Raw genomic sequence first — 21,809 nt, 5'->3', positions numbered from 1 at the left:
AGAGAGCTCTTTGCTCTCACCTTCTCTGACACATGAGGGCTCAGTCAGGAAGAGTGAGAGTAATGTTGCTTCCCAGGAACCAGAGAATGAATCGGTCACTGACTGGGCTATAAAGCTTTTCTTCTGCCAGCAGTGTGATGGCACGTATACAACAACGCTTCATGCCAGCAGTTGACACAAAGCTCCTGCTTGGTCAGGAAAAACACAAATTGCCCAATGTTGTTCTGCAGCTCAGAAATCTGTGTTTCCTGCTGTAAAGACCGAGTCTTTACAAAGTGATTCTTTAAATGGGACCATTTCTGCACGGTTTGAGGTTTGGACACTGACTGTTTCTCTCCATCCAACGGTAGGAGAGCAGCATTAAGGCCGGCAGGAGCACCGTGAAGTCCAAATCCTTGTCTGATTTGTAACCTGCTGGGACGTTTGATTTACAAGGGTGATCAGAGGAAAGAAATCCTTCAGCAGCCAGCATGAGGATGAAAGTGTGCTAAGGAAGTGTAATCATGTAGCCGATTGCTCTGGAGAAGAAGGTCAAAGCACACGCTTGTTGTCATTAAAACCTTCTTTGTGTTCTGTGAAGTTCCTCGGGTTATAAGAACAGTATTGTCAGTCTCTATGGACTTCTTGTGATTTAGAAAGCTGGTTTTAATTGTAATTATAATTACATTTTAACTGATTTTATATTGAACCTCATAGGCTATGTTATACTGATAAATGGATAATTCGATGCTGCACATTTCTAATTAAAGCGCACAGATAATGTGGGGTTTCTAGTGGTATAATTGCAGCAAAATTCAGGAATATAAATATATAAATGTAGTGCATACATTTAGAGCTTGGGGGCCAGAAGGGTATACTTATTAATTAACTGCAAAAATTGTGCCTCATTATTATTTCTCATTACTGGTTAATTGCTTCATTGTTTCAGCACTAATTCTAACATGTTGCAGAGAAAATCTCTGTCTCGATAATCTTCTCAGATGTCCAAATCTCCTTGTCCTTTTTCAGGCTTTTAAAAATACAATTACAGCACACAAGCATTTAATTCTTACAGCAATCTAAAGTCATTCCACTGCCAAATGCCAACAATACACACTATGGAGAAGACTAAGAGACTTTAAATGGCACAAAAACTCACGCTCTGTCATACAAAAAATACGGCACTGTAAATTCAATGAAGTCATCTTTTCGTATTAATCTAAATCTGTTTTTATTCATATAAAAGATCACAGGATTCAGACCCTTTAAAACACATGAATATGAACCACCTACTAGTCTTTAGAGTCAAAATAATGACTTTGTTGAAATAAATGTGAAGATTTCTTACACCTCACTAAATGAACAGTAGTCCTAGTGTCCATTTTTTCTATTAAAACTTTCCTGAGACATCCTCGCTTTATAGTCTGAAGAAAATATTTAGAGTCTTGGCTTACAGTGAGGATTTTATACGTATTAAGCGTACTAAAAAAAGGAAAAGAAACATGTAAGGAGGTAACTGATGTCCTTTTACAATAAATGCATTCATTCAGTGTCTGCTGCCTGTGATACATGCTCTTTGTGTCAGTCGAACAATTAACAGCTCTGACTTATTTAGTAGAAAGAAACACATCTTTTTTTAATTTACTGAAATTCACTTATTCAGCTGATTCATGTTGTCAGAAGTCAAATAACAATACTGGACTAATGAGTCGATCAAGCTTTCATTCGTTCAGAAGACCTTGAATCCTTACTTGACTTAGTGTATGTGATCTATCAGAGATATGTGTAGTTACAACACTTTTCTTGCACGTTCAAAATGCTCCTTCTAGTTTCTGCTTTGGCTTTATTTGTGTCTTTCTACATCATCTTGGCGAAATAGGTTATAAAAGCACTTCTATTATAAGGCTACACTGACTGGCTTTTCTTTTCTGTCTTTTAGTAACCGACTGTCGAGTCTTAGAGGGGTTGCAGAGATATTCCTCTATCCCCACGTACCTGCCTGTCAACTATCAGCTCCTCAATGCTGACTTGGGATTTTTCCTGAAGGAGGCCAACCAGGACTTCATGAGGAACTCTACCCTGGTGTCGCGGACCGAGCCCTTCTTCATCTACCAGGCCAGAAGTTTGCCCTCTGTGAACGCCAGCTATGGGCCCCTTTCTGTGGAGCAGCCTGTCCCCTTAGAGCTCCTGCAGAGCCCGGGGACCTTTCCTGCCTCTTCTCTTTTTACCTTTAACTGGAAGGTGCAGACCTTTATCATGAATTCCCAAATTCACTTGACCAAGCCCAAAGTCCAGGTGTTGTTTTATGTTGCAGGCAGGGACTGGGATGACTACAGTGCCATCGACAAGCTGCCCTGTGTGCACATGTTTGCTTTCCATGAAACCCAGGAGGTACATGGTACTTGCCAGCTGAGGGGGGAGCTGGGACTGTGTGTGGCTGAGCTGGAGCCACTGGCCAGCTGGTTCAGCCCACCTAGCGTCGTGCCAGGACGCCAGAGGAATCACGAAGTGTCCGAGGGCACCCCAGTGGAGCTCTACTACGTGCTGCAGTCCACAGACGCAGGGTGCCACTCAGATGAATCCAGAAAGGACCATTTCATCCGCACAAGTCAGGAAGGGCTGTTTGGTTCCTATACTTCAACGCCTTTGAGGAGGATTGGCGGTGTGAGGCTCTACCAGAACCCCACTGAGCCACCTCTTGCTGAACACAGGCTGGATAATAACTTTATGGTCTTGGTGCCAGCCACACCCATGAGGCAGAGGGAAACTGGCTCTGCTTTTATCACCATGTCAGCCTACTCTCCTGTGGAGATGTTTACTCTCAGGTAAGAACATATTTCTGTCTGTTGTTCAATAAAATGTCTTACTGAAGAGTTTTTCTGTCAGTCTCACATGGTGAGGTTCTGCAGCCAGTGTCTCCTGACTCCCGTGTTATTCTTTCAGTATATTCTGTCTTAAAAATCTGGACAGTATTCTTAAAAAACATATTAATAAGGCCTGGTGTCACCTCACTGAAACACTGGAACAGCTGGAACATAGCAGAATCTGTTTTCCTTTCTCCTCGCTCCCTGCTCGTTCCATCTGTTCTTCTCGCCCTCCACAGTCACCCGTGTCAGGTTTCACTTCAATATAGCTGTTCTCCATTTTCTGTAATTTTCTTAAGTCAAAAATAAAATGATGATTGATCTCAGCTTATCAACGCCACCTGTTAACTGAGGTAAGCAGTAATTGCTCTGCTTCTGTACTCAACTGATCAAATCATTATTGATTGCGAAGTCAGCTGGCAACATTAATGTAGCACACAGCCTAATGACGACGACTTCATTTCGTGATTGGCTGCACTGGGATACAGAATAAATGACTGGAAAGAGTTTGAGGAGAGTCGTCCTCTTTCATGACAGTATTTATACAAGAAAAGGTGCCATGTAGCTAACAGCTCCTTGACATTTGTGGTCAAATTAATTCATTGATCGTTTTTTGTGGCCATGTGAGAAATGTAATGTGATTTAACCCTTTTGTGGGCGAAACCTTTCACCAAGAAAACCAAAGGAGTTTGTGGTTCAGGGCAAGAAACAAGCTATACCAGGCTTTACAGTTACAGTTTTTTGTTGTTGTTGTTGGTTTTTTTTTACAGTGACTAGAAGAATTCATGCTTACATTGTTACTCACAATTAATGTCATTATTACACATTGTTCATTATTTTTCCTTAAAAGAAATGCAGTCACATAATTGTAACAATATAAACCTGAGGCTACAGTCCCAAATGCCGACACATAATCCTATCCTAATGAGGGCATACATACAGTCTTTTTATGTTTATGCATGAACACAAAAAACAACGTAAAGTAAAGATGAAATCAGGACCAAAGAGACTTTAAGGTCATCGCACAATGATTGCACTGCAGTGCTGCAAGTCAGACTGCTCATCATAGCTTTTGTTAGCTGCTGAAGATCAGGATCTGGGTGCTGGGTTGGGGTCAGCTTTAGCATCACTCTGGGTTGTTGTGGTGTTAGCATGTTGTCTAACACAAGTTAGCAGTATATCGTTGTTTCTGTCTTGGATTCAGGACTTTATCGTCATGCTCTTGTGCTTTCGTGCATTAAAAATAAAAGTAATGACCTAGTAAAAATAATACAAGAATTGAAATCAGCTAAAGATGTAAAGTGATTACAATAAGACATTTTGTTGGAACGCATCACTTTCAACATTGTTATCACCATATCCATAAAAAACTTTTTAAGAATGATTTCAGTCAAACATGAGTCTCGTTTCTGTTTTGTCTCTTTTTAGGCAAATCAGTTTAAAACTATTCAAAAGTAATAAAAAGTTGAAAAGGTTCCTCTAAGGTTCCTCCACTTCCTCTAAGAATCAGTTTAGTATTTGCGACATTATCTTCAGCATTAATGTGTGTTTGTCTGATGAATATTGTCAGGATCAGTATATTGTCTTGTCCATAATTTTTGTTGCCTTTTCTTTTTCTTTTAAAGGATTAAACAGTAAAATATAATCTGTAAACCTTAGATGGACCAAACTTCATAGCAGGGATACACAATATCAGAAATAATATAATATTAACAGAAGTAGATTTACAGAATTCTCAGTTCCTTTGTTAAAAAGTTGTTTTAACTCACCGACATGCTGTTCATTAAAAATGTTTACATTTAATTTTGTTGAGAGCTCACAGACTAAAATGTTAGAAGGGTTGTTGATTGCACATTACTGTTACTATGAGGCATAAGGTTCATTTATGCTAGTATTTTTGCACTGTTAGTCATTACAAACTTTTTTGCCCATGAAACATGGCTGATTTTTTGGCAGTGCCAGCTTTCACAAAAAAGTATATTTTTAGGTAACATGTAATTTAGGACAGAATGAGGTGGATAATTTATAACGATATTGCTTCACGAAGAACAGATCTGGATGCTGGTCTTTTAAGTGCTTTGCTGAATTTAATCCCTTGAGCTGAAAACCACGACAGAATTGCTTGAATATCACCTCATTTTATCAATTATCATCCCTTGGTCACCCACATCATCCCTCCATGCCTGACTCTACCTTTCTTACCCACGTCAAGGACAGAGCTACTGCGAGAGTTGCATTTGTGGCCATAAGACTAGAAAACTTGTAGGTGTGTGCTGCCTCCGCCTGTTCAGAAGAATTGTAACCTTCACTGCCTACAGTATTAAAAAACACAAGTGCCATTGTGTTTTCTATTAAAAAAAAGTTAAAGGAAGGTAAATACCAGTTCTGGTGACATCCCAATTCATCGTGGTGTCATCGAAATTTCTTCAAGAAAGCAAAAAAAAGTTTATTTCCTAAAATGTTTTCCACATTTGTTGTGAGTCTGTGTGAGTAAACTGACATGTTGCTGCAACACAATACCAGACTTGTTATATACAGTGCCCTTCCAGAGCAGACTGAAATTTTAGCTGCGGGAAGCTTTGAGATCAAAACGAGACAATGAGCCCCTCTCTGAGCTATCGTTTCAAGATATTTATATGACAACAGCACATAAACCAAACTGAAAAGAAAGCAAGCAAAAACAGTTGTGTGTTAACGAACCTTTAGACGGTACACTTCCTATACAAGGTATAAATTATATGCTGTGTAAAATTAACTTCTATGTTATAATAGATGGATTATAGTTGTTTTTATTTCATCTTACCACAACCTCATAACTTTTTTTATAGCTAACCACATATATCTTCAGTAAGTGCAGCAAGAGCCGGGTTATCTCTCAGAAATGCAATGACTCAGTGAAACTGCTGATAGGTACTAATTACAATGAACAGATGAGACAAAATGATTTAGATAATTAACATGTGATGCAAATGAGGATGCCATTAATTAAAATGCATGTCCATTAGTGTAATGACTGAAGGCGATCTTAATCACACTGGTTTAGAACATTTATAAACCTCCAGAGATGCTCTAACAAGGGGTCAAACCAATTCATCAAACTATGTAAAAAGGAAAACAAACTAGGTGGAACGCAATATTAAGATGAAGCGTACCGATCCTTATATCAAGCTGTAGCACTCTTATTGTGCACTAATAAAAACAACAATTTCCCGAGTTTACAACAAATATGCACAGAAGATGTTTTAGGGCCAGAATTGGAGCTGAGGTAAACAAGTTAACGGCAGCTTGTATTGTTTCGTTTTAACAAGCCAAAGAAAATTTCCAGACTTGCCCTTCTCGTGCTTCATTTAATCGCCTACTAGTTGTCCTGAAGTGATAAGCATTAAACTTTCTTTTTCCGAACTGCGAAAGTCTGAATGAGTTCTTTGATCAGTCAAATGAACAGGCCAGGCTGGCCGCAGAGGCAGTGCCTGTGGTGTTTTTTTTTATTTGGCAGCGTTACGCATGCCAGGCGCAGGTTGGCCATCTGAGAGCGACAGATATGAAAAGGCCTCTGTGTGGTCCTAGGTGATAAGGCTGTCCTCATACATGCATTTGTTAGGACACTTAATCACCAGAGCGAGAAGACTTTGATCTCTATATTCACAACATCATTATCATTTGTGTACTACGCACTTCTGTGTCAGCCATTGTTGGCTGACATACTGCATTCGCTGTATCCGCGAATGCAGAATGAGCTTATGATCGTGTGAAATCAGTCAAACAGATCCTCGGCTCTATGTTAGTTTAAAATGTTTATTAGATCCCCGCTCTTTAAAAGCAAAATCCGGGGGTTAGTTCTGCATGCTCATAAATTTATATGCACTATTTGCACAAAAATCCTCTTCTTCTCAATGGACATGATGAAAAAGGTCAAATTTAAATGAAAGTTGAAATGGTCATTGAGCCCTTCAGTCATTCTTTCCTCTTCTCCAATTCAGTTTTCACCTTACTTTGCTCCATTATGCTGAAAGGTTCACACTGTGATAGATATTATGCAAAGAAAGCTAATTTGGAATATTCTTAATAGCCAATCATCCGGCCAATTTATTGCATTGTGAATTCACAGCAGGGTATGGCTTGCTGGGGCATTTCTCTGTTGACATGCTACTTTTAATTTGACGGGTTCTGATTTGATTTAACCTCCTCTGTGTTAATAGGCTCTGTCACTCAGGAACTGGAAAGTTTTGCTTATTTTTATTGTAGCTTACTTTTCTCAAACGCGGACCGATTTTGGTGTGGAGCATATCGTCGCTACTTGTAGTTACTATCATCAGTCATCCTGGCATGAGCACATTTCTATTTCCTGTCTCCTCTCCCTTTGATAAGCCATCATCCACTGGAAAAAAATAAAAAGGTTTAAATGTCAAATGAAAGAGAAAATTATTCTAGAAAAAGACCATTATGGCTAACATTTTAAAATCCATTATCACCATCTTACATGCACAAGGTGGGGGTATCTAGTTTGGAGGGCACCATGTTTAAATAATATTCCAGGGGCAGTGCAATTTACTCTGGAATAGAAGTCTTTACCAAATGCTCCTTTTAATTTGATGAACTGTTGAATGAATATAAACATGCATCATCCTTGGAAAAAAAGAAATGGAAAAATTGGAAACTAACCGTCCTTGGACAGCCGACATTTTTGTGAAAATATTTAACCACTTAAGGTTCAGTTAGTACCATACAAGTGCTCGTTTTAAAATTTTGATTAATGTACAAGAGACTTGAAAAAAGGAAGTTAAAGCAGAGGAAGCACAAAACTGCAGTGCCTGTTGTGGCCACTTGAAGCAGGCTCCCAATGCATGTCAACACCCATAGACTCCCATGTTACAATGCCCAAATTTAGTGCCTTACAATCATTTTTACAGTCTATTGTTTCGATCGCTATGAATAGTTCATGATATTTACGAGGGATGAATTTTTAATTTATAGCTCATCCACCTGGATACTAGAGGTAGGGGCATGGCCACTTTAATTAACAGTTCCTCTAGATGTCTGCTAGACCCCAACTGTCGTGTAAGAGATTGGGAACTCAAATGTGTGCAGGCACGCTTAAAGAACAACAAAACCCCAAACTACAATAGCAAAAAAACAGCCCTTTATTAGATGTCCAAAACATAAATCAGCCTGTAAAATCCATCTATTAAAAAAACAAACATGAGGTGAAGCAACTGGATGAAAGATTAACATACGCTGAGGTACTGAACAGAGGAACAACAGGGCTATATGAACTCACACACTGAGGGCTAATTGGGTTTACACACAGCCGGGGGAAACAAGACACAGTGGCATCATCTCAATCACAGGGGAGGAAGGAAAAGCAGATACAAGACACAGAAGACAACTAACCAGCAGTTAGTTTAACAGGAATGAAGAAATGATAACTGGCAAACTCAGACAGAAAAGTCAACTTAAAAAGGGACAAAAACATAAAGAAAACACAGATGGGGAAAAACAAAATGAAGGAACTATTAAACTGTAAAATAAAAGGAACTAACACACAAAGGTAAGCAAGCAGAAATGTAACTCTGAAAACTCAAAACTCTCTCTGAGTGTAAGCCCCAGGACCACCACAGGACAGGACCCCCAATAAATGAAGGTAATGAACATAATATTTCTGACATATTTGTAATGTTGATGCATTTTTATTTGAGTCATCCAACAAACATATTTAACTGTGGGCTGTGTATGTATGTTATCAAGCAGTTATTTAGCTCTAATGTGTGTTAGCAGATATGTGCATCTCTGCTGAGCACCAATATGGTTTATGGATGCAACTTGCAAGCTAAGTGTGCTCATCCAAATGTTGTAAACTGTGGCACGGAACAGCTAACATGACAGCGGCAAAAATGCTGGTGCTGACGCATTAAAATGTTGGGTCCAAAACCAAAGGGTGGCATCACAGTGGCTACAATCTCTTCTTAAAAGTTTATATAGTGTACACAAATTTAAATGAAATTTTAAAATCTCAAACCACATCAGTTCTCCCAGCTCGGTTTAAAAATATTGAAATACTCCCTGGTGAGATTTGTCCCAATTTGTGGGAGAATGATAAAGAAGAAGAAGTAGCAACAGCGGCTGAAACAAAGACTACCTACTTAATCGTTAACATGCTTCAAAAAACATTTTGAATGTCAATATTTTAGAGGTGCTTTAATATAGATAAATGCCATAAGACACAGCATTAACTTTATTGTGTTCAAACAAAGATTGAGGTAAAAAAAAAAATGTAATTGAAAGTAATAGGCAGTAATTAGAGACCACGGAAAGAAATCTGACAAAAGAAAGTAGAAGCACTATAAACACAATTACAGGGAGACAGGTCTGACTGCTGCTGAACAGTTTTCTGGGTGAAACTCTAAGTGGCAGTCATGCTGCTGTATCTCATCAGATGTTGTAAGTGGTCATCCAGCAGAAAGCTATTATTCCACAAACCCATTTGAGTAAATGCTAGATTGCTTTTTCATTACACCATAAGCCATTATTTACACCAAGCTTAAAAGTTTACTCTACATGCAGCTACTTCATTACCAGATGATATAAAGGTAGAGATTTTAACTCCTCAACAGGGTTTAAGATGTATTGTGGATGTTAATTGATATAATCAAAGAATAGGTTGTTGTGAACAAAGCTGGATTAAGCAGGATTAACTATTTGATTGCTATGGATTGCATAGCTGTACGCCTGCTTTAGCGTGTCCCACTTTGTTAGGTTTGGGAGAGAAACTGTTTCAAATCATATTCCTTTCTCGCGAGGCTGTTTTATCATGAACATCAGTCGCTCTTTGCAGTGTCTTAAAGACATTTGTGCACACTAGCAGCCTTTTGCAAAGGAGAGCCAAATGACAGAAAAGACATTGAAAAGGCACTTTAAACTCATTAAATTTAACATGCCAGTAATGTATAAATGTATAAGATGAAGTCATTATCATAATATGTTTTCTGGCATCACTGTGCAAGCTACTTAGTTTGTTAGGTGTCATTGATAATTCATCATTATCTCCCAGTATTATATGCTTCATATGCAAATCAAATGCAATGAAGGAAATTATTTTAAAGGATATTTTCCTGCTGCAATCTCCAGCGATATAAAGTGAGAACCCAGAGCACAAAAGGAAATTGCTCTATTTTCTGTCTTGGTGCAATGCTGCCGTGCAGCATGAGTCACTGTATGGTGAGGGCTATTACATGTACATCGTCCTCCCTGCTGGACTCTGCCATTATTTTACAAAAAAAGATTTTGTCGATTTAAGTGACACTTTTCCTGAGAGCAAAGCTTCTTCGGTACACAAACACTCATTCTCATTTCTTTCCATGTAACATACTGCTGTAATTCAGGAACAAAGGATCACACACACAGACACAACTGGTGATGGATTGGGGATGTATTATTAACATTGGAGTGGAGACTGGGGCTTGTCTGCTCATTTCGTGCAGCGTTTACTGCAAAGTAAGCAACAACTGAGCGTGACTGCATGTTGACCAATGCAAGACGTAGCCTCACTTCTTCCGAAAGTAACAACTGCTATTATTCTTCTCCTTCTCAAACTTGCAGTCTTCAACCTCCGCTGACATTGAGTCAAGCGAATCGAGGCACTCACTTGAGGCAATTATAAAATTTTTAGTGCACCTTTCTCCGGGCTTTGTACAACTTTTTTTCAAACAGGCACTAGTACTTCAGAACACGTGTAAGATGTGTAACATGGGAAGAAGTTCCCATTTAATACAAAGAAAAAAACCCCTGTTGCATGAATATCTAAAAATAAAACAGCAGTGGTACAATGTGGTTTGAAATTAATATTTAAAGGAGGCAAAGAGTTCAGAAGGGCGTGCCTCACATAAAATCTTAGGTTGTTGGATGAACTATATTTTTCATGGAGACACCATAGAAGAAATCAGACAGGAATTGGTGTGATAGCAAATTTATTAGACACCACGCATACAACTGACGCTGAGTGTAGACTTTAAATAATCAAAGATAAGCAAATGTTACTAGTTTGTTCTAAGAGAATTGCATCATTATTACAGTTTTGTCCAATCAAGAACTTATATCTGTCAAAGTTAATATGAAATGCTTCAACTTGAGGAAGAGGTTTCCCTAAAAACTGATACCCAAAAACCTTCTTTGAGTATCGGTGCTGTTAAATTGGCAGAGACTTGTGCAAAACCAGTAGCAGAGACACGAATTGTCATCTGTGCAATCACAAATATTGTTGCATTTGTTACATTTGTTACCTGCGCTTTCTCTGCGTGGCAGCTGGACTACAAAAGGGTGTTGTGACTGCTTCGTGTGCGCCTGTGCGTGTTGCACAGATGTGCAGGTGTGTACACTTGACTCAGTACACACGGCTGAATGTCTCAGCTGTGTGCCAGGCAGATAAACACCGCTGATCTTCTGCATGCAGTTTGTTTAATAGTGTGCCTCCTGTGGAGAACATCCTACCAAACATTTGTTTTCGAACAGATTTCAATAAAGCTGTCAGCAATTTTGCAATAACACTGGGCATCCATTTGTGCGTCTGTGTGTGAACAGGAGTGCCTCCGTGCGCGTTTGTGCTATTAGGCGAGTGCTCGTGCCTGCAGAGACGTGTTTGCGCGCGAGCACCCTGCTATGCTCGCACCGTTAATACCGAAAGCTCCACGAGTGGCTGCGATGGAATCAATTTGCATCTTCTTTAAAAGGCAGTGCATCAGTGAACAAATTACCTACCATCACGCTTCATTATGTGTACTGATGGACAACAGTGACTAATGTATGCAAGAACCAGTGGCCTAAAATATCAGCTGTGGTGGGATTGAGTGTACAAAATCATTATGCCGAAAAGGGTTAAAAACCTGATCTGAGGTAGGCTATTATCCAAAATACTATCTCTGAAAGAGTGGAAGGTAGGATTTAATTTTCCAAAAGGCACAATTTCCTTGTATTACATTTTCTACTACAAAATTTTAAGAGTAAGTGCAATCTTTCTGGAAATAAAAGACAAACATGCAGTACTCCAAAGTGGCATTGACCAAGTCCAGTAAGTCGCACACAATTCAGTCAGAAATAAGGCCCCAAAACAGCCCATGAGATACACAAACATAATGCTAGGAAGCTTTGAAGAAGTGATAAGAACAAAGACAATATGACAAAAGACAGTCACATATTATTACGTTATTATGCATATTATTATTATTTGGTCAATATGACTGGAGAACAGCTATGGTATTAATAAAGGTTAGACTATTTGAAACATTTGAAAGCTGGAAAAATGTCAACTGTGCCATTAAGATATGGGAGAATGTGATGGATTATTCTGCAATGAGTGCTTTTTCTTCATTCTCCTCTTTTCACTCTCTGTGTTTACTCTGCATTTAATAATTAGTTATTAATCTCTGGCTTTGTTCCACAGTGTGTCTTTTGTCCCATCTCCCTCCACTCACACCCTACCAGTCGTGGCTGATGACTTGCTGAGTGTGGTTCTGCTGGAGGTTTCTTCCTGTGAAAAGGGAGTTTTTCCTTCCCACTGTTGCCAAGTGCTTGTTCATAGGGGCTTATCTGATTGTTGGGGTTTTCTCCGTATTATTATATTACAATATAAAGCACCTTGAGGTGACTGTTGTTGTTACTTATATAAATAACATTGAATTGAAATCATTCATTCTTTAACGATCTGAGAGCAAGTACAAAAGAAAAATGAAAATAGAATTCAAATACAGGCTTAAATTAGGCTCAGTGTGAATTTGATATGAAGCCCACAAGTACAAAAATTTGATCTGTTTTAGGATCATATTAAAGCTTGAAAAACAATCAAATTGTTATAAAACTGTAAATAACAGGAAACAAGAAATCAAAGAATGAGGTCATGAACAGGAGTCTGCCTTTATTACTGATGCTCACTGGGGGAAACACAAGGACTTTAGATGTTATTGAAAACTTTATGCCCTCTTACTTATCTTCCAGGAATAGTGACACTGTTGAGATGTGATCCTCACAGTGTTGTCTGTAATGTGATTTGCGATGACCCCAATGGAGGTCGCGGGCTAAAATGAGTGTCTTTGAGGAATAAAGTTGTTCTTTATAATACAAGCATTGCTGTAGCTTTAACCTCTCTGGGGCCACAACTACTGTCAGAACTAAGACGCAAAGCATTGTTTCTAATTTCGATTTTGTATTTCAATTATTGTACCAGTTATTTTTCCAGTGAATTTCTTAGCCTACGAAACTTCAGATTCTTAGAGCGTTAAAAACAGTTTCAAAAACATCACAATTTCTGAAATTCCAAGGTTTGTATCTAAGAAAAACTGTCTCATATTAATTTACAAGGATATAAAAAGTGAAAAAAGAAGCAGTTGCTAATACTTGAGGGGCCGGGACCATGGAAATTAATTTACTGTAAGCTCGTCTTCACTTTATCAAGCGGTTCGCATGGGACAAAAGTGTCAGGATATTTGCTTCTAAATGTCTCTGTATATTAATTTGCACATTAACAGAGTCACTGATTCTCTTAAATCTTCATACTACAAACAATACACTCTGGAGTAAAGACAGATAGAATCGCAAGTCAGGTCCTCTTAAATCATGCTGTATGAGCTCCAGGCTTGTAGCTGTAGAACACTAATGGCTGAAGAGAAAAGTCTCAATAAAACAGAAATAAATGAGCCTTTACTGGGATTGAGAAATAAAAGAGCAGCGGGAGGCCTCCCTCTTTTCGCGTAAGACCCCAACGTGCAGACCAAGGCACTGGCCACATGCTCATATCAGATTCATTATATTCCAATCTCATTTGAAAGCCATCATCCCCAGCTATAAACAGGCACTGAATCAGCAGCTGCTGGGGTGCTTCTGCAGGGGAGAGCATGTGATGAAAGAATAAGAAAATGCCTTGTCATTTGTTGGCAGGCATTGAAGCCATAAGCCATTTTCCTAAAACAGCTTATCCATTTGAAAGTGGAAGAAAGAATTACTCTGGGGAACAGATATAGATGATTAAGACGAAACGCATCTGAGAAAAGGACTTCAAACATGCATTAAATAAATCTTGTCAGACGTCTCCGCGTTGTTATGAGTAATTTCTTTGTAGTTTGTTTATATTTAGCCTGTAACAGTTTTGGTGTGATTTGGCAGCCGACTACAGGTAACATTCGCGTTTCCAGTCGGCTAATAGCATCAGCAGCAGAGTCCTCTTTGGAGGCGATGATACGCGAAAAAAGTAGAAATAAAATAAAGAAAGAATGTTAACAAAGAAAGAATAAACTACCCCGGTGTACAGCTCTTGTGAATTTAAAAGAGCTGATTTATTTTTATGTAGTAAAGAGTCTCCTCGTGTGTTCAGTATGCGTCGCAGCGGGTGCTACAAGGTGTCAAACATCGCCCCATCTTGTGCTGAGTTTGCTGATTTAAAATTTGGCTCATTAAGTTTTCTAGATTTTTATTAGCTTGTAGAGAGTCTGGCCTTGGCTTGGTGAGGTTCTGTTAACAAACACAGCTGCCAAAAGCTGGGCACACCGAGAGGCAGCAGCAGAGCAGAGGGATATTAAACTCCAGCATATACACCCCATTGTTCCCACACTGCTCCATGGGGGGGCTCCTATTATCTGTCTGGGATCCTTCTGACGGCTCCCTTAGTGAAAATACAGGGTTGTAAACCCGCGAATGGCTTTCATATATCATATAGTTTTTTTTTTTTACACTGCATGTGTTTATTGCCCAGTAAAACATAAATGTATAGTAAAGAAACAGCAGCTTTTTTAAAGACACAGTATTTATAAAGCTCTAAGCTATAGAAATCTATACAGCATCTTCTCTGCCGGTGTGCGCACAGTTCCACTTTCAACCTTATAGTGTCCTCTGTGGACAAATCCATGGCCAGCACAGGTCCGGATGGAAGAAAGGAGTTTCTCTCGATTTATCATCATCTGATTGTTGGTATATTTTGTGAGGAGGTAGCAGTTATTGGGTTGGGAGTCACATAATCCAACAACTGTTTTTTCCACAGGGAGCATCAATCCTGTGTAGCTGCGTGTGGCCAGACAAATACTCTGAGATTGCGTAATTGCAGGGCTTTGCTGGTTGCCTCGGGTGTTTGTGGAGCCCATACAAGAATCATATAATGGGCTTTGAGATGTCTCTCCGGTGTGCAGTCAAGATCCTATCACAACATATGCCTCGATATGCTACTGCCTGTACTATAGACAGTCATTGGCGGCTATAAAATAAGCAAATTTGTCTTGTTTAGTTACATTTGTTCCAATAAAAGCAGGGCAAGTGTAGCGAATAAACAGAAGAAAGAACCAAAGGATTCAGGAAATAGCCTCCTGACAATTAAGACATAAATACCACACCCTAGACTTTATGTTAGACTCTGTTAATTTTATGCTTGTGTCTCTTTCTGTTCAAATCACTGGTTACATTTGTAACCGCCTTGTCCAAATGTTACTCGTAAGACTAACATGCTATTTGGATGTCGATGAATACGAAATACATTAAAGCTCACAATAAAATATCCTGCTGGAAGGCTAATAGAGGCCAAGCTCTCACTACTGATGAATATATTGACAAGAACAGAGCCTCAGAGATCACAATACATTTCCCGCTCCCTACATTATGCAGCGGTAATTATGTCTTTGTAGAATGACTGAATTAAATTACAATTATTCCTTCTATCTGTTATTCAGTCCTAATTAACTGGTAGGTTTTATTCAATCCACTGTCTTTTACTTAGACTTTCCTTTGCCCCTCACACTTTTATTCCCTTCTAAGCGCAAACATGATCAAAGCAGTTTTCTTATAATTAATTACAGTCTCTAAGCTAGGGCCCCACTTTAGCCAGTAGTTTCATGTTTAATTTAGGGTCAGTAACTCGTAGATTCTTCCAAGCGCACAGTAACAGTTATCTATATTCAATTCTAACTTTAATCTTGTTGTAAACTAAATTATATTGGTATTATTAAGAAGGATTTAAATGGCATCGAGAGGCACACTCACCTCTGACCACATCCGTTATATAGCACACTTATTGTAATAAGATTCGACTAAAAGATCGTGCATTCATTACCCTCATGATGACCCCAGAAATATAGCATATAACACCCAAACCTTATCTCTTTGGCTCAGTTTGACTGTATTGTCCATTAAATTGTGAATGATGCTCAGCCTATTAGCGGTCGGGAAGTACAGAGATATGATTTAATGCTGTTTCTTGGAGGGAACACAATAAGACTAAATTGAATGGTTTCCTTATTCACTTTCACGGACTTTAATGTGCCCTTAAAACTCTATAATTGGCACTGTAACTGGTCATATTATATCCTCCCTGACACTTGTAGCCACTTGTTCGTTGACAATGGCTAATTATCTCACATAGTTGCATTCTGGAGGTTGTGGGATGTAAATAAAAAGTAGTCAGCAGTTAAAAACATGGTGATTCTCAAGGACTGTTTCACTCCTCTGTACTTCAGACTTCCAGATAAGAAGAGACACTAGTAAAAATTATAGGACTATCCTTCCACTTTGTATAAGGAGTAATTTAATCACTATTAGTAGTCAGAAATTTAAAAGACTTAAGGCCATATTTTTGTGTGTGGATGCTTTAATAAATTATTTAGAAGCCTTAATTCGAAATAGCCCCCATGACAGTATTTTCTTAAAGGATTTTTTAAAGTAAGTGAGATGAGAAGATCAATGAGACTTTCATGTCTTTACACCAAATCTGATGCCAGATATCTTAGCTTAGCTCAGCACAGGTGGAAAGTGCTAGCTCATCTCTGCTCAGAGATAACAAAACACTTGAGCTCATTAATTAGGAGAGTATCCTGTTCATGTAATCCTCATAAAAACAACACATTGTGTTTCAAGCATCTTCCTTTATATCACTATATCCATGGCCTGCATCGAGTCTTGCTTTGGGCTTTTATTTAATCATTATCTTCACAGATGACCTTGAGTTCAGGTTCAGTGGTTTAAGCATTGAACTGATGACACTTTACGACAGATTTATGTATTGCAATGGTGTTACTCCTCAAGCCGCAAACTGAGCATTTTGTACACCCTAATGTGCAAAACTGTCCAAAGAAAAACACAGAACCAAATGTCCCAAACAATGCAAGTAATTTTAAAGCTAACTCTTAGAATCAGTCAGCTTAAGAGACAAATGTGCCCAATTGCACAGCTTAGATTTCTTTTCCATGGATGGCCTGTTGTATAAATTCTTAGTGATTTGGCCTTTCGGGAGGCATCATGCTGTGCAATGTATGAAAAGCCCAAGGACACTAGCTCTTCTGGGACTGAAATAATCAGCGTCTGCTGTTTTTTTTGATGTGTTAATTTAATTCCAAAAAGCACTTGAAGTCCAGCCAAAAGGCAAACAGGGACACTTTACATTTATTTTGTGTTGATTTTTCTATACTTGTGACAGTAAAACCTGCACCGTTTTTGCTGTCTGCTGCATTTTATTGTAAAACTTTGCATGACTTACCTGGTTTTATCTAGCGCGGGCAGAAGCGTCGCGGTATTTAGGGTGGATGTGCCTCCATTACCCTTTTTTATGATCTTCATATTGGATTTCTATAGGTCAAAAAAAAAAAATAAACGGTTTGCACATAATGTCTGTCCCAATTCCGATGACTGCTGTGCAAAATCGTGCTGCCGGAAAGCACTTCATATGTATTATTTACACAGTTCGCCCCCACAATGTGCCGCAATTAGTGTCTATCTGGTTGATCCAGAGATCAGGAAAGTCAAATGTAGCAGCAGCTCTGCTCTGTACAGATAGAAGCGCAGCCCCCTGTGATCACAACCCCCTGTCACAGGGCACGGGCTCTCCTCCTCAGATCCGCATCAAATCAATGGTGTCAGACACAGTGCCATTATACTTCCATACAGTAGACAGATTTTCCCCTCTTCCTTTCTTGCTTATAGCTGCTTTGCAGTGGGAGTACCAAGCATGTTCTGAATGCCTAATACTAATCTGTCCTGACATTCAAATTATAAGATCAGTTTCTACACGTATGCGTGTGCTATACAGCACCATGCAGTTGTTCTGACACCATGCACTCAAACCACCACTCAGACTCATGCACTGTAGTTCTGTCTTAATTAGGATGCCAGAAACCCTTTGTGTTAAAATGCAGTTCACATGTTTTAATTAAAAATGAATCAGAAACACTTGCAAATCCTGACTTATTGTCTAGTTTTTCCATGTTTCCATAGCTACCAAGTCATCTCCAACCAGGAAGTAAAATGGGATTCAGAGCTATTTTTTTTTTGTGACCACTGACTAACCCATTCGTTCAAAAAGCAGCTCCATAATGAAAGTGAATAAATAAGATTTTCAGGTAAAATTAACTGTAAGCACAATGCCACCCACATTCGTTGCATCAGTTAGCATACTGTGTCTCAAAATTCTGCTCATTTTCACTTCAAAGGGGCGAATAGACCAGATAAAACCTTCAGCCTCTTGTTGAGCCTAACTTGAAAGAATCTGGAGTATCAAATGTCAGGAGGGGGGCACGAACATCTGAATAAAATGTCATAACAATCTTTCCAAATCTTGTTGAGATGTTTCAGTGTAGTATCCCTCCATAGAGCCATGACTGTACTGTAGAATGACTTAAAATTTTTCTTCTGCTCCATTATTAGTGAAGGAATTGGTCCCCATCATGGGAAGCTCCATGCTGACTTATTTAAAACGTGACAAAGCTCCTGCTCAGAGGGCCACATCAGCTGCATGATAAAGGAAATCTGCAATACGTCTTTACCTCCTCAAATCAACAGCAGTGTTGCTGGAGAGCAGCGGTGACTTGAGGAAAAAAAATGTCATCAAGGAAGACGAGTGTTCATACAAGCTGCCTCAGTGATTAAAATGACAATCTGTTTGTGCTCACAGCTTGATTGCTGGCAGTCTGTAGCTTCAGGGAGCTTCACCCAATCTTTAGTTATCTGTGAATTCTCCACAGTGAAATTTGTCATCAAGTCTATATTTCATTAGAATAGCTCAGGTCCTTAAAAAAGGCCTTAAATTTAAATTGTCATTCTTGTTTTGCTGTTGTTGATTTGTCAGGCAAAGCTGGGTTTGCGACCTTGCATTATGTGCTTAATATGCTTCGTTTACTATAAAGCTTGGTAACATTTACCATAACAATTCTTAGTAAATGGTAGGTGCATAGTTAACAACATTTTATTTTTAACAATCAATTTGCTATAGAAGTTAGCTGTTTGTAAACCACTCTATAAAATTACTTAGTTGTTATTATAAACTTAAAACTGATATTTTTAAGACTTTGCAAATGGTTAATAAATTGATGCAGTGCATCTATAAGAAGGATGTGAACAATATGTTATATGGGTGTATGGGTATGTGTTTTATCTCACATATCCTTCCGTCTCCTGGAATTATGCTCACATGCCTCCTGTATGTTTGGCTTTGTTGATTAATTTAATATACCATCAACCTGCCAGGGATTCCAGATGAAATTTAGTCTCTGTGACTAAATTTACATGCAGCATCCCTTTTAAATCAGCATAAATATAAAATGATCAGTAATCTCTGACAAGTAATTACCAAATATGTTATATAAGATGTGAAGTGTGATATAGTTCAGAAACATTAGCATTAATATTAATTATTTAGTAAACATTGGCAAAATTGCTATACAATAAAATAACTATTTAATAGTTTATCTAACGGTGATCTTTAGACCTTGTTTGCTTTGTAGGAGGCAGATTGCATGTCATCCAGTAACGGGGGCTCAAGAGGTAGAGCAGGCCATCTACTGATTGGAAGGTTGATGGTTCGATTCCTGGAGCCAGTGTAAATACATCCCAAATATCCCTGGGAAAGATACTAACCCCAAGTTACTCTCTGATGAAAACAGCAGGCAGATGAATGTGTGTGAATACTTAAATAGAAAGCACTTTTTTAAAAAAGCATAGAAGAAAGTGTGAAAGAAAGAATAGGTAATAAGGTAATGATAAGGTAATAAGAATGAGTCCGTTTACCATACGCCAGCTACAATACCAGTGAGAGGTGGGATACACCCTGGACACGTTGCCAGTCTATCACAGGGCTACCACAGAGAGACAGACAACAATTCACACTCACATTCACACCTATGGCCAATTTAGAATCAGCAGTTAACCTAATCCCACCAATAGCATGTTTTGGACTGTGGGAGAGAGCCAGAGTGCCTGGAGAGCACCCACGCAAACACAGGGAACACATGCAAACTCCACACAGAAAGGCCATATGGAAAAGAAATAGTAAAAACTTATAAAAGACTTGCATAAGATGTGGCCTACTTCATATAGTGAATCATATAAGGTTTACATGATTTACTCATGAAAGTGGCCACTTTCTCATTACTTACATATATTTTTTTAGTAAGTATCCAAAACATACAAGTTTCATTTATATGATTTTTCAATGGACCTTAACGGTTTTTACTCTTGTATGCTTTTCATACAAGTTTCACACAGGACAGATACCAACTTTATAAGATTTATATATATCTTTTCCATATGGGAGGCCCGGCCAGTTGATGGAGTCGAACTCAGGACCTTCTTGCATTGAGGCAAACCACTAGTGCCAACCACCGTGATAAATTGCATTGCCACAAAACTGTTGCTTCACATCCTGCTTACTTGACTAACTTTTAATCTGAGTTTATATACAGGTGGTTATTATAAAGTCTTATCCACTTACAAAGGAGTTGTAAGTGTGTGTGTGTGTGTGTGTATGTGTGTGTCAAGTGTACTATTTTAATCAGCCATTTCCTCATTCGCTCACTCCCCTGATGGAAATGGAGCAGAAATCTACATTATCAAAATGCAAGCTCTCTTCCTTACATTTCATCCTCTTCCTCCTGTAATAACCTTTGGAAGAAACTGTTATTAACCTGAAGAGACCCTGTTCTTGTAAAAGGAATATGGAGGTAGAATGTGAAATGACTTAAAGATTAGATATGCCAGGAAGTCACACAGGGATAATGTAATATTTGGCTTGAACTTGCAGTGTAGTGCTTGGGCTTCTTGTTTAAATGAGTGATTTGATGGAGACGTTGTGCCTCGCCTTTGCTGAACAGTATATCTTGATAATGCAAACATGCTTCCCGAGTATAAATTAAATGCTCCTCTTCTTGCATCTTAGTGCGCTGGATCTACATCTGCCTCGGTGTTTACAGCTCGTCTCGCCTCTACCCCAACACCTTGGGATTTGACCACTCAGATGCTGAACTCTGGCATTTTACATGCGCTTCTAGATTTGGTTATGTTATTCAACTGTCTGGCATTTCCAAAGGTCACAACCTTTACTTGTTCATTTGGTGCTTTTGATGTCAGTGTTTCTGTGTTCAACATGAGTTTTCCCAGGACAGATGTCAGAGGTATGGGCCTTGTTAGGGCAGCAGAAGGGGCTGATCGGTACGACTGATCAATCCTCAGCAGGTCCTGTGTGATCTTTTCTGCTTTTCTCACTCCCTCCTTTAACTGCCAAGCCTAATCAATGCACCAGTGGTTCATCCAAGACAGAAGTAGAGAATTAAAGGTCCAATTGTGGCAAGATGTGCAAATCAGAGGCCATAAGAAGAGAAAACACCAAATCGCTGATCCCAGTCTTCTCCCTCAAAAATTCTAAATTCTGCACCTCGGACCTTTACACCGTACTCTACAATGTGCGCCTTTCCTATAGAGAGCAGACCTGTCCTGTATGGTGTGTATTTTCCATAGAGAGACACTGAGAATATGACAGGTCCTCCTGTAGCATTAGGCATTATCTGACAGTGGGGAAAGAAAAGCAGAGCAAAGTGGTTGGTCTGAGTGGCTAAAGACTGAGAGTGATGAACCGCGGTGGCCTCTTTCTCTCCTGTGAAAGGAGGCTGGGCTCATCCTGCAGCAGGAAGGTTAAGGATTTATCATTGACCAGAAAATTCAAGTGTGTGTGTGATCAGG

General features: G+C 39.0%; 1 protein-coding gene across 1 annotated transcript in view; it reads left to right on the top strand.

The window, feature by feature from the left end:
• LOC146375834 (transmembrane protein 132C) overlaps positions 1 to 21,809 on the top strand; it is a 144,231-nt gene that overhangs the window by 23,464 nt on the left and 98,958 nt on the right. The window contains exon 2 of the mRNA XM_084945881.1: positions 1,919 to 2,804. Within this exon, the coding sequence (XP_084802007.1) occupies positions 1,919 to 2,804 (886 nt within the window). The remainder of the gene's footprint in view (positions 1 to 1,918; positions 2,805 to 21,809) is intronic.

The sequence above is a fragment of the Perissodus microlepis genome, chromosome 12 (genome assembly GCF_051167445.1).
Source record: "Perissodus microlepis isolate ML-2025 ecotype Zambia chromosome 12, ASM5116744v1, whole genome shotgun sequence".
In the NCBI taxonomy this organism is placed as follows: domain Eukaryota; kingdom Metazoa; phylum Chordata; class Actinopteri; order Cichliformes; family Cichlidae; genus Perissodus; species Perissodus microlepis.
This window is presented reverse-complemented; position numbering and strand designations above follow the sequence as displayed.